Source organism: Strix uralensis, chromosome 4 (assembly GCF_047716275.1).
Source record: "Strix uralensis isolate ZFMK-TIS-50842 chromosome 4, bStrUra1, whole genome shotgun sequence".
NCBI classification, from domain to species: Eukaryota; Metazoa; Chordata; class Aves; order Strigiformes; family Strigidae; genus Strix; species Strix uralensis.
Genome location: NC_133975.1, coordinates 98,158,542 through 98,173,281, shown reverse-complemented (window position 1 = coordinate 98,173,281; position 14,740 = coordinate 98,158,542). Strand labels below are relative to the sequence as shown.

Below are 14,740 nucleotides of genomic sequence, written 5' to 3'. Positions count from 1 at the left end.
AACATGCATTGGGTAAAGCTGTCCCTGTATCTTTTTTTTTAATAATACAAGGCATTACTGAATAATAATATTAGCTTGACTAATAATAATATTATTCTTGAATACATATTAACTAAATATTACAGTCATCTTAGATATATTAAGGTGAACTGAATTTCTTGATTCCTCTAGCCTCAACTCATCTATAAGGAAGATCTGAAAGAAGCATGGGTATTTTTCATAAAATCAGATAACATGCACCTAACAAGTATATTTCATGTCCTGTTGTCCTATAAGTATGAATTTTAATATTCACTTTGTGGAATCACCATTTCCATGGTCCCGCATACAACAACTGTATAAAACAATTTTATTTTGTTACATGCCCTTGGGTCAGCATAGGCCAGATGAACTAAAGGAAAAGTGTAAAACTGCGACTTCTACGTTACAGGGTACCGTTCAACAATATAAACCAATCGTAATACAGGGAATTATATCTGGAATGTCTTTGAAGTTTTTTTGAAGTGTTTTCATATTGTATATTGACAAGTATCAGGACAAACATTTGTATGTGAACAATGTCTGTTCCTGTACAGAGCTGCTTTGTCTATATTAGAGCCTACAGCACATTATATTTTATTAATATCATACACCAGCAAAATTCTTAAGCAACTAAGCAAGTCATTGCAGTCATGCAGACAAAGCCACTCTGCTTGTATAACGGTTTTAGAAGACACTGTTGGCAGGTCAGGTGACAAAAAGGAACTGAGGTGACTCATGAACATTTTATTGCCATTTTAGAGTAAAATACACCTGTTATTCTCTTTTCTATATGCTAAACTACCAAACCTATTACTTGGGTTCAAAGAGTATTTGCAGAAGACAAAACATGGTGATTCTGAAGTGGCGAGCTACATTTTTAAAAAAATCTCTATATCAAGTAACTTTCCAGGCTCATGTGACAACAGATTACTTTTATGTGGAATAAGAGATATTTAACATTGACTCTTTACCTTAGCTCCTGAAATTCAGCTAACCTAGACATAATATTGCTTGCTGGCAATTCCCAAAAAGGGAATAATGGGACACAGGAAAGGTACCTTAGATGTTCAAATATACAAGACCCTGCATTCTTCTTCCTTGCAAATACGATCTACCAAGTATCTCTGAGGTTTCATGTCTGCCTGTAGCAGCTGGCCCCTTTGAGTTTTTAAGCATTTTGGAGACTAGTCTAAACTAATCACATATTTATTTTGGCTACCAGGAAACTGTAAATACTATAATTTTTTAGCTTGTTTTGCTAAGGAACAAGTCTTATACAATTATACTGTACATCTGTCACTCCTTTTCATAACTCATAATTTTAGAACGTGCTGGCAAATTCAGCCAAATTGGAAAGGCCCAGAGATAATTAAATTCTTACAAGTTTATGGTTAGATAGAAGAGCGAGACTAAAATTAGTACTTCTACTGAGAAAAGTCAGGCAAAACTCTGATGTTTTACATTTTTCTTCATGGCAGCTGGCCAACCAATGAACACCTGAATACTGTGAAACTTGGCCTGGTCCTAGTTTAGCTGCAGCTTGTACTGTGTCTTATCCATGAAGTAGGACTGGAAAAAAAGTGGTCACAGGGAACAGATGAACCATTGCGGTGAAGAGAAAAGTAAGATTTAGAATTATAGAATCATTTAGATTGCAAAAGACCTTTAAGATCATCAAGTCCAACCATTAACCTAACACTGCCAAGTCCATCACTAAACCATGTCCCTAAGCACAACATCTACATGTCTCTTAAATACCTCCAGGGGTGGTGACTCAACCACATCCCTGGGCAGCCTGTTCCAATGCTTGACAATCCTTTCAGTGAAGAAATTTTTCCTAATATCCAATCTAAACCTCCCCTGGGGCAACTTGAGGCCATTTTGTCTCATCCTATTGCTTGTTACTTTGGAGAAGAGACCAACCATCCCCTCAATACAACCTCTTTTCAGGTAGTTTTAGAGAGCGATCAGGCCTCCCCTCAGCCTCCACTTCTCCAAGCTGAAGAACCCCAGTTCCCTCAGCCTCTTCTCATAAGACTTGTGCTCTACACCCTCCACCAGCTTCGTTGCCTTTCTTTGGATGCACTCTAGCATCTCAATGTCTTTAGGAGACAAAGAACTCAAATCCATTGGAAAAACTTTCATTAATACAGTTGCTCATTGAACAATTTATTAAATGTGTTTTCACACTTTGTTAGTGATAATATTCACAAGTAAAATGAAAAGCTCCCTAGACATACTGATTACCTGACATTGTCTGTCTCACAAATGCGTTCCTATGTACACAAAGCATAACTGGGAACAAAAGTGTAAAATCTACCTTCCTTATAGTTCAAGACAGCACTTCGCATAGGAAAAGAGGAAAAACATGAAAGAACAGGTTTTTTTCTCACCCTCCAAATCTGTACTAGCATCAGCAGAAAACACCTCCTATTCTTTGCTGCTTCATATATCCATGTGGTGTTCAGGTATGTTCTGGCAAAGAACAACTCATACAGGCAGTGTTTCCATTGCCTACATTATCTAGCACTTCCTCCACTGCCCTACTGAAATAAGGAACAAAGTAAACTCATATCAAAAGATGTCCAGAGTGTGCTTGAGCCTGACTTTGATCCTAGCATGACTAATCAAAAACGTGCTAGTGTTTCTCAATTTTTGACAAAATAATTTACTGCCATCTATGAGTATTTCTCGTGCATGCCATTCAGAAGTCTTACCCTACATCCATTTAACTGGCAACTGAAAAAAAGCCCTGAATATATCTGTTGGGTCTGACAAACTTCTTTGAAAAGGATTAAAATCCTATATATTATATATTTATATCCCTTAGGTATAATTCTTTAGTGTGTATGCTGCACCGAACCCTTACTGACATTTTGTATTTAAACCTGATTTTTAAAACGTTTTTACTTACATAGAGCTACCTTAAGTTAAAAGCAGGAAAAAAGAATGGGGACATTTACTGGAGAAGACTTCAGCAGTCTGTGCTCTCTCACTTCTCTCTACCCTACTGTAATTAAGTCCCTACTAGTAAGAGAGACAGACAGAAGTTCTCACATAAGATAACTACCCCAGTAGTACTGAATAGGAGCAATCAGCGATTATGGAAATATGCATATGTGCAGGAGAAGGAGGTGAAAAGTTGGGAGAAAAAAGCAAGAAAATGGTACAAAGTGCCTTGCTCTTTCAAGCAAGAATGGTAAGAAATAAGAAAAGATTAACTTTTTAGAGCTGATGGAACAAAAAAAGATCACTTAAGAAAAATTATATTTAATTAAAAATGAGTACTTACTCTGCTTTTGACATCCTTCAGTTTGGGGAGTATTTCCAAACCAAATCCATCGGCTTGACCTCGGGTCCTATTCCCGCCATTCATATAATTTCCAAAAGCCAGAATCAAACCTAAAATTTCTTTTACACTTGTCATGTTCAGCAAAGCCTGGAAAATGGAGACTAGTCCGTAACTTCTGGTGGCTCAAAAATTCTAATCACTAATACAAAATACTATGCCTCAAAACAGAAATCTAGAAACACAGTGGAGAACTAATAAATTATTTTAATTTACATATAAAGATATCTATCTTGTCAGTTAAGAATCTGAGGCCATGGGCCTAATTCTTAACTATGTAGCCTTATACTACACACTGGATAAATCAATTGTAGTGTGAGCTCCTCATAAGTAAACTGAGGGCAATAGCACTTTCCCTGTCTCATACAAAACTGATTCTTTATTTATGTCTCCTTTGAAAAGGAAACACTAAGTAACTATTTTTATTGTTAGAATATGCCAAGAAATCCAAAGGGGTAGAGCATGGGTACTTTGTGGCAGCAAAGCTAATCAAAAGCTAATCTTCAAATTGGAAAAAATAAATAAATTAAATACTGTCCTGGCCAGGATGTTATACCTTTAGGTCAGTATTTAATTTCTCTTTTAATTCTTATCTCATTCTACTTTTCATGTTTTATTTGTTATAATTTGAAAATCTTTTCTTTAGTCATTCATAGTATAGAAACCTTAGGTAAAGCTTTGTTGGGTACTAAAAAATCTGATGTATCGGGGTTAACAGAAATGTATAGATATCAGGGGAAAGTAATAAGCTAATGAATGTGATAGGCATCTATTGCTGATGGCATTAACAGCAATATGCAAAAAAAGTCAGTTTGCAAGGCACTGTACTAAGCTAGTCTGAGATTTCATTTCTATTTTATGGAGATGATCTATTACTCTACTTAAAGTGCAAAGTAATAAAAATGTGCCATTCAAATAAAAATAAATTTTCCTATGTAGAGCATAGGGCATCACACACAACTCATTTTCCCTCCTTCCTCTTCCTTTTGTTCTTATAAGCAGCTTAAAAATGTAATATATTTTAATTTTCCTGAAAAGCCATAACCAGGCTTAAGGTTCATCAGTTATGGTAAAAAAAGAAGCATGAATACTCTAAAATATATTTACGTTTTTATTTAGCTTTCATTAGGACTTACCTTGGAAACACGAGTTATGATATCAACTTTCCGGTGCACTGATGTTATCCCTTCAGAGAAAACTGACTGGAAGATAATACACTGAGCTCGTTCTGTGAAGTTGGGGATCTGAGATAACTCATATAAAAATCTGAGGGAAAAAAGAGTATTAATGAATCTTTATATTCCTTATCTGTGGGGTACATAATGGATCAAAGCTGTAGCATCATGAAATATACATGCAAACTTTCCTACTTTGAATCAAATCTGACAGAATTTATAATTGTTATATTCTTTATGCTCAATGTGTTAAGAAATCCTATTAATATCAAGAAAAAGGCAAGACATTAATCGTTATCACATTAATCCATTAACCCACTATCACAGCTGCATCATAATAAATAGAAGAATCCTAAACCTAGATCATAGGTTAAATAAAAAAAAAAAAAAGAAAAAGAAAAGGAAAGAGCTAGACAAACACTATCTGTTTACTGTTTTCACTCATGTATTTTTTGCTTCCCTTAAAAATGTGCCCAGCAATACAGAACTCGGTATATTCCTACAAGGTTATTTCACAATATAAAATGTCTGCCAAGAAATTTCTTCTGATGCTCAGCCTCAATTTTCTTTTACTGATTTGCACCATACTTCCAATTATATAGCTGCATGTTTTATGGTAATGCACCTAGCTGCGTATTTAGCTCTAAAATACTTGCAGATTATATGTCTCTTCAGTCACTGTTCAGCACAGTTACTAACTCTTTATCTGCTCTTTATCTGTCCTCATATATACAGCTTCCTCATTAGTCTATTCCAGCTTTCTTCCTTTAACTCTTTGGTAAATAAAAATAAATAGAAGCATATTCAACAACTCCAGTTCGGATATCACAAAATGAAAGCATCCCAAAGGCTTGAGTAATTCCCCCCTTTTCTATTCTTCATTTCAAAATGTAAAAGCTTGGCTAAATAATACAAGAAGATTTAGCATTTCTTACAATAACAGGGTTTGCATAATTTGCCTTGTGGGTTTTGAGTCTAGCATTTCGGTGATACACATGCTTCCTTGAAATCCAGAAGCAAGCTGTCTTTTGCTCCAATATCACTTGAGAAACATTCTTCCAATCTCCTGTCCACAGATACCCTTAGATCCCCCCTTAATGCAATGCCAAAAGATTTTTCTAACTCACTGAACTATGGGAAATTCTGTGAACCATTATCAGCTTGAATTCTTACTAAATTGAATTTAATTATTTAAGGCAATGCATCTGATTTCTCCAAATTATTTCTTTTTCATAATAAATAATATCAGTATCTTCAAATTCGCTTTATAAATTTCTCAGGCATGCAACGCTTTGCTGAATACATAATGACTGTCTAAAAAATCAGCAAAATCCACCTGTGGCTGGTGTGAAATACTATGTTTTGATTGGAATATTGGTTTTATCCTTCTTTTTCTTTCTTGCCTGATGAAAAAAATCTATTGTGAGAGAAGGATTGGGGAGGCCCGGCTTGGCTCTTACACTTAAGCAGTGGGAAAAAAAGAAATGCCAAGCTGGTATTAATAAAAATGCTTCCTATTGGGAATGAATGGTATTGCCAGGAAAAAAAGAGGATACTCTGCACTTTGTGTGAGAGAAACAAAGGAAAGAAAAACACAAACTGTTTCAGTAAAGTTCTAACATACATACATTTTAAAAATTTAAATTCAAAAAGTCAAATGACACATATTCATGCTTTCCCTTGAGAAGGGAACTATCTCCTACACTGCTGGGCATCGGAATACAACATAACTGTGCTGAGAGTTAAAAGAGCATCAACATAAAAAGAAAATGTCTCCAGATTTTGGAATTCAAAGTATTCAATGTAAATATCCAGACAGAACACTTATAAATGAAATCTGTCACAAAAAAAAGAATCTTAGTGACTACAAATGTAGTTACTAAACACAAAGTCATGGCATGAATCTATGGTTATCAAAGATAAACCACCAATTCAGGTGGACAAAACTTTTGGAGAGAAAAGGATATTCTTTGTTCAGTCATTTTTTCAATTTTAGTCTGAGAAAAGTATGATTTTGACTTAAAGTAATGATGACAAGACTGTGACAAAGCTTTTTGATGGGTTTCTCTTTGTTACATTTCTTATGGCCTAAAGTAAACATAAAGAATTTGCTGTTCATCTCTGTGAGGTCCATTTTACTCCTCTCCTGCAGAACTGTAAATAAAAAATGCATTTACTTGAGAACTCCTTTACCCTACCAGAATCTTGTAGTAAAGGACTTGAGAGTACTTTCAAGCCAGGCATATTACCATGTTGTAAGTGTAATAGAACATTCTTCCAGAAGATAGACAAAGAAGGCTGATCTATGCAGGTAAACTATTTATCAGTTCACATTTATCCACATTTGAAGAATATAAAGCTTAGAAATAATTTTTTGGGAAAAAGGTGTATCTAATCCTGCAAGCTTCTAAGTAAACCCAAAGGATTTAAACTGAAGTCAAAGGAAAGTGGCCTTCAAAGAGAAGCAAATGGCATTGCTTGGACAGCAATTATCAATAGCTCACTACTTCCTGAATTCAAACTACATACAAATCAGGAAAGCTCAGTACCATATTTTACTACCTTTTCTTTCATTAGTATTTCTTTCACAGTAGAGAGGACTTCATAGAGATTATGTTACAACTAAAAGAAACTAGCTAAAGCATCTGTATCCTACTAGGAAAGCCCCAAATTGTGGCCAATTGTTGCATATAAATCTTTATCATGTTAATGAATATTAGCATTTTAACAACTATTATCATGAAGCATAATTTAGGGAGGTATTGTCATGTTGCTGTCATATTTACGGTTTGTGCCATTTAACATGCAAGCAAAACAAATCAAAATCACATGTGCAGGAGAGCATCAGTGATACCACTAAAGCTTTCTATTTGTCTGGTAATCTTAGCATTTGAAAATGGCAAAGGTTTTCTTTAGACGTCAGTGAATTCATGTCAGTGGTTTCACTATATGAATGCCTGTTGCTAGTATTTGCAACCACTTGATAAATGGTTTAGTTTGTACTTTTGTTTTGATCCTCATTAAAGAAAATACATGAGGCTTATGCTCTGTAGCAAATATTTTTAATCACACGTACAAATTTAGCACTTTTCTGTTGGAGTTAATATGCATAGTATAGTTCCAACAGCTCTCCAGTTCTGCATTTAGGTTGACTTAGAGGCTGACTTAGACAACAAAACCAGCAGCACCTGATCTACTGAGTTTTTAGAAAGGACATTATTTTGAAGGTCCAACAAAATTTAGGTAAGTGCATCATCAGCAACTTGTTTCCCCCTTGAGGCAACAGTTTAAAAAGCTAGTTTTCTTAACCTATGTAGTTTAACAATAGGGTAAAAATGGGATAATTAAGACTTGCAGATAGAACACAAAGAGCAATAATTCCTAAAAAGTAGCTTTTGTCTTTGACACTACTACTTCACTCTGAATGATTAGGCATAACTGCTTTATTTACAGTTCTTTACTTTTAATTGTGGAACAATGATAGCATAAATCCAACTCTGTGTTTAATTAAGATCAACCTCTCTCACTATAACTTACAAAAACAGATGACCTTGTATAACTCTAGAGCTCTACAAGATTCGTATTCTCCAGAACACAAAATGCATTAATATTTATTTCACTCAGACATACAGCAAACAGATTGACAAAGATTCAAGCTCTGGAAAACATCAACTAGTCACACAATGTATTCTTATGCTGCAAGCCAATGCAATGAAAGCTATAGATATGGGATGCAAGAACAAGCTAGTATGTACATTTTACAGATATTTGTCTTATTAAGTCTTACTCAAGAATGGTAGCCACTCTTAAACAAGAGTAAATGTGATAGCCTCATCTCTCAACATTAACCTATTCCCTAGTGGACAGTCACAAATAAGTATTTAGCTGACTTGTGTTAGGAGACAGAGAAAAAAAAAATCTGCTCTTCACCACTAACATTTTAATGGGAAAAAAAAGGTATGAAAATGTAATACTTCTGACATCAGCCAATCATATATCTGCCATTTCAGTTCTCCCTCCCCCTACCCTTTGTTACGCCAAAGACAGCAGAAAAGACAGAAACAGACAAGAGGGAAAAGGAAGCAAGATGGCAGAGAGGCATCAGGACAGGAAACTGCCCTGTGATTAGAAGAAGAGGATGGAAGTACAAAGGGAAAAGTGGCAAAGTAGCAGAAGACAAACCACTGGTAGGCCAAAATCTGAAATCAAGTGTATACACTAAAATAAAATTGAGGATTACCATTTGGCTCATGTATTCTTGTGATTTTCACATTGGTCTAAGGTTTATTACAACAGAAGGAGCAACACTTAAGAAGCTTTTCATCCTGACAGTTGTCACTGCCCTTAACAGTCGCAGGAGATGAGCTATGGAATCAGTCTTGTAGGTCTTCAATCAGCATGTCCAGAGTGTACATTGTGTCTTTGCCACAGGACTCATCAAAACCCTCTGTTTGTGTAGCTCTTTCAAATAATCAACAACCAAAATCAGTCTACCCTGTTTTATGACAGATTAATTTAGCTTTAAAAGTTCTAAGGGAAGGATAAGCCTTTTACAGATGTGAGAATGGGAACAGAAATTTTTATTGATTCAAGGCTACATAATTTATCAGCTGTGGTGGTTCAAGTTGATGTAGTAAAATCTGTCATGTCTGAAAAAAGCTATTTGATAAAGGCAAAGTTTATAACATGCCTTGAAATACAGAAAAAAGTTAAAAGTTAGCTACCAAAAATTATGTATCAAGATCCCTTTTAACATATCAGCAAAGTACTATACTATATAACGATAAAATATTACCAAAAAAAAAAATCTTACTGTTCTGGTTTATCCAAAAGCTTCAGTTCCTCCTCTTTTGAAGTCTGATAATATTGCTTGATTTTCTCCAGTTCATCCTTTTGTGCTCTCTGAGTGAATTAACATAAAGTAATTAATAACAAATTAATAAATTACTCATTTACTTGTTTGTCTGCAAGTATCAATTATATTTTTTATTGGGAAAGGTTTAGACTATGCAAAAGAGTAAGGCAAAAAGATCCACGGCAAGTTCCTTCAGTGCCTTGCAGTGCCGTTTACTACCAATGGCCACAAAGCAGAGCATCCTTGTAGAGCACAGCACTGCAGATATTGCTATAGGATGCTTCACACAGCTTAGGTTGGAGAGGTAGCACTGATATCTCTACAGCCAAGTGTAAATGTATTCTTTCATGCAACTCCAGAGTCTACAGCTATAGTCTAAGCTATACACTTAGTCTACAGAGCAACTTGGGTAAGGACAGCAATGCACTAGCCCAAGTTAGCTGCTTTAGCCACTTACATATTGAATGAGAAAAATTCAGCACGCTATCACAAAATAGGCCTCAAGTAAGGACAGCATTTTTCAGGCAGTTCAGGAGAGAACACTGCTAGATGTTACACCTTTGGTTAGATTTTTAACCTGTTTCCAAAGGCACTCCACTGTTTTAAATTTCTGACATTTAAGAACTAAGCCAGTAAGCATGTCAATGGGTACTTTTTATGTTATCTATTTTATTACTGTTAAATTCCCTAAAGATTTTTTCTATATAATGTCTCTAGTTTAAAATGACAACATAAAATAAAACTTTACTTATTCTGGGTCTGAAATACTATGGTGACTAACCATAGCTTTACCACAGCCTACTTACATTTTCATATAGTGCTTCCAGTGTTTCCAGATCTACTATGGAGTCATCAACACACAGTATAGCTGTATAGAATACAATCACAAATTAGATGCTAGAAAACATACTTAAGAGTTCAATTCTGTTTCCTGAGAAATGTACTAAAGAGATATGACCTAGCTAAAGGACATATTTGTATCCAGTTAATATTTTACTATTTTCAGCAATTTCTTTTTATTCTGACTTCAAGTCACAGCACTCACACAAGAACTCGCTATAAATTCTCTCTCAGGAGAATGAGTTCTACTTTTCCTGTCCAGTATTCTCAGCAGTCAAAGATATGACCTGCCAGGTACTCAGCTGATTGCGCAGCTGGCCAGGCAGAAGAACATGAGAACCATTGATACCATACAATGAGCAGCACAGATTTCATGGTAGCTTAGAAGGCTGGATAGGAAGAATTGAGAGTTAGGATATTTAGGTCTCCCTATATGCATGGGAGATCAGGGAGATGTGAAAACAGGGAGATCTGCTTGTCTTGGGGCTGGCAATCTTGGGAAGTAGACAGGTAGACAAACTTGCAAGATTTGCAAGTTGCAAATTTGCAAGCACAGAAGATTGTGCTACAGATTTTTCAGATACCTCCATAAAGCAGGTCACATTTGAGTTAGCTTTATCCACTAGAAAACTACCCACATGACAATTTCCAGATAAATACTTTTAAACATCACACAGAGACACCTAAAGTATACTCTTCAATGATTAATTATGTCTCATTACCAAAAATGACAAGTGTCAAAATGTTTCCTTAGTTCCAAAGATACTACGTTTGGAATATATGGCATAGGTGTTTCTAACATTTGCAAATCCAATTACAATTTAGGCAATGTATTGGGACTTTCCTGAGAACGATACGATTGGTTCACAGTGCTTTCCAATGCACTCTAATGTTAAACTCCAGTAAGTTAGGAGAAGCACAATAGAATAGAAATAACTTTGGATGTTTAATTTTTCTGAAAACATTTCTCAAGATTCATAATGAGACTAGGCACAATTTCTGAACTCTTGACTTACGTTTAAATGTTACTGGGAACACTAATCCCAAAGAATCAAGCTTAAGGCCTCTACCAATTTTCCGCATAACCAGTGACTCATAATTAGCTAGTACTTTTAATTTCAACTGTATTATATTTCTTCAAAGGAAACTTGACTGCTTGTGAATTTAGAAGATTTTAAAAGCTCTTGTTGCATTTGCAATCTATGTTTGAAAGGGGCAAGGCACACATCTTTAAATAATTATTTAAAAGTAATAAGCTTTCGCCTGCTCTTCCACCTACCCCATGATTTTACATTGTGAAATTAACCAGCAGGCTAGTAAATTTTCTCTGTGGCAGGCTAATTAATTTTATTAAAAGGTCCAATGACATTTAGAATGCTTTAAAATTTTGCCTGTCAATTATGATTCCATCTGTTGACATTACACCTTGGTTAGAAGTAAAGAATTATACAGAAGAAGACAGTATAAATGAAAAAAAGCAATATCTCCAACTATTTTTGTCCTATTGGGAAGATTAAAAAAAAGCTCAAGAGTGTAACCAAATATTAAGCCCAAACAAATAAGCCTGACAAAAATCTTTGTTTAAAGAAAAATCCTTGGGGTTTAAATTTATGAGATCATCTGCTGGCTGTTGCAAGACAGTTCCATGAGTTGCATTATCTTCTGTATTATCCAATGAAATTTCAAAAGAACCTAAGAGATTGGAAAATCTATTGGAAACTTGGTTTCACAGTCCAAAATATTTAATTGTTAAGATGTATTTTGAGATACATATTGAGTTCAGAAACTTCCCCTTGTGGTTTCACTTTCATTCTATTTTGGAATATGCTGAAATCTGCTTACAAGGACAAATTTATTTGTCCAGACTTATCTAGAAAAACAACTTATTGGAGGTAATTTGAACTCATACTAGAATTAGTGGATTTTTTTTTTTTAGGTACAGGAATATTACACTTTAATTAGAATATCAAGATTTGTACACCTAATTGGAATTTTCAGTCAGAGATTTGTCACAAAAAAAAGGCCCCAAAATCACAAAGTGGTTTTTAATGCTATATTTTCTTATCCATGTTTCTGCACTCAACACCAGTTCCAACAAATCAGCATTGTTTTGAAGTGACATGGTAAAGCAAAAAATGTTTGACATGAAACTAATAAATTACAAACTGGTAAATGAACACATTTTTAACATAATTAATAATAATCAGTGTTAAAAGACATTAATATGAATTATTTTCTCTTTTGGACAAGCATGTGATTGTATAAAAGTACCAAGAAAATATTTTCTGATTTACTTGTTATACAACCTGTCCTTCTATTATTGGCAATGTCCATGCTGACAGGCTGCAGTTAAAAATCTAGCCATATTACTCAATTTGATGATAGTTCGACATCTTAGGATGTTAATGTATGTAGAGACTACTCCCCAAAAGTCAGAAGCACTGCCAAAATCCACACAGACTCTTTTATTTCATCTTTACGTATTTTAGTATCTTTATCGTTGTCCTTATATCTTTTTCTCATTTAGACCGATCAAACTTAATGCCACACACATTTGGAGCAGAAGACAAAAATGAAAATATGTAAAATTATGAAGATTGTCCCATTTTCTTAAAAAAGAAGCAGTGATTTTGAAAAGCTGGAAGAAAACCCCAAATTCACAGGTGTCAGTATTCTTCATATTCTTAAAATATGGCATGTGCAATAGATTCACAGTATGTTGTGTAAATTAACTTGAATTGAGGCAGCTGAAAAAAACCCATTACACTAGATCAAAGAAACTAATTATTTTACTTTTTACTTAGTCACAAGGAACAAAAGCATCTTAATTCTTCTGCAAAAAAACGCAGTTTTAATCATATGTATATTAACATTCTTAAATGAATAAAAACCATGATAAGTTTTTCAAAATACTCTTCCTGATACAGTGAACTTAACGGTGATACTTTACTGCATTAAATCTCATTATATCAAGACTCACATAAGTGTAAGTAATATAGGTGAAGTATCATAAATCTACAAAAGAGGCTTCAAAACAATTAATAGCTATTACAATATCAATCATCATTGGTGGTTTTTACTTTTATCTTGCTTTCTAGTTAGCTGTCTTCCTTACACTGTCAGTTCAGTTAGAATATTTCACCTACACCTCACAATATGCCGAAAGGAAGTAGACTCATGCTGTGAAAAGCTGGTAATTTTATTGGGTTCCTCTACCTTTAAAAAATCTGTTACTTGGCCAAGTCTGGTTTCTGAGATCCTTTTTTGCAGGGAAATTGAGGCAAACATTTTTATGTGGCCTATGGTGTCTGCTCACAACAAGAAGAATTTATATACACAAGGATCATTAGTGCAGGGTTGCACCCATTAGGATATAATAACCGTCAGCTAGGACAAAAAACAGATCAGCATCATGCATTCAAACTAACAGGCACACATAAAAATACTTGCCAACTACATTTCACACACTAAGAGTATTGCTTCGAATATAAACTTGTACCAAAGGTTTTTAACAGACTCACTTTCTTAAAATGAATCTAACTGTAAAAACCAGATTCCCTACTGCACAGATTTTTCACATACTCTGTTTTATCACTTCAAAAATGTAAACCAAAGAAAAGCTGAGAATTTAAAGCACATGGTGTGCAGTCAACATACAACTGTAGAACTTAGAGGTTAAATATGAAAAAGATACTTCTCTTAACCAGCTTAAATACCAACAGTCTTAAGGCTGAGTCTGATATACAGCCTCACTCCTACTAAACACGTTTTGGATAAATCAGGATTTAAGTCCTGCTGACAGAGCTTACATGTACTCAGCAGTATCAAACCACTTAATGTGACAATTAAACTATGAAATATGAAGAAATCACCTTAACTGCTTCCTAATGATAAAACATAAATAAGTTATTTAAATAAAAAGAGCTTGCCAAAGGTACATTTATTTGACCTGGAAGTACTTCATTGATTTATGCTTTCTGCTGAGTAAGGCTTGATTTCCTGAGAACATGAAGCTCATCACTGGGAAATTTAAAACTAAATTGTGACTGATCTTGTCAATTAGAAAATGACAACAATTGTTAAGTACAAATCCCTATTTGGCAAAACTTCCTAAAAATACCCAAATCACTCTGGTTTGTTTCTGACAAACTGATATGTTCTAAACTTATTTAAAGGTTTTCTCCAGTATTTAACTCTCATACAACACAAAAACCATCAAAATATACATTACCAAAGAAGCACCATGGGCACAATGTAGGTTTAGAAGACTAAGAAAGCTCAAATCCTGCCAGAAGTAATGAGCAAAAGACTGGCACTAACGTTAACCTATAATGAAGATAAAACTACAACAGCAGATGGCATGACCTAGGATTTTTAACAAAATACATTCTAATCCATTCCATCTAAGTGTCATCAAATATATTTCTCTAATACTTTCAAAGCTTAATGTGCCTCTGCATAGATAATTTACACTGTTTGTGAACACAAGAATGTTCCAAA

At 34.5% G+C, this 14,740-nt stretch overlaps 1 protein-coding gene across 2 annotated transcripts in view; it reads right to left on the bottom strand.

Annotated features, from left to right (window-relative positions):
• The window catches only part of FMN1 (formin 1), a 209,386-nt gene that overhangs the window by 66,204 nt on the left and 128,442 nt on the right, over positions 1 to 14,740 (bottom strand). For both annotated transcript variants that reach the window (XM_074868155.1, XM_074868156.1), the window contains 4 exons: positions 10,207 to 10,268; positions 9,359 to 9,447; positions 4,507 to 4,636; positions 3,314 to 3,460 (listed from right to left, as the gene is read on the bottom strand). In XM_074868155.1, the coding sequence (XP_074724256.1) occupies positions 3,314 to 3,460; positions 4,507 to 4,636; positions 9,359 to 9,447; positions 10,207 to 10,268 (428 nt within the window). The remainder of the gene's footprint in view (positions 1 to 3,313; positions 3,461 to 4,506; positions 4,637 to 9,358; positions 9,448 to 10,206; positions 10,269 to 14,740) is intronic.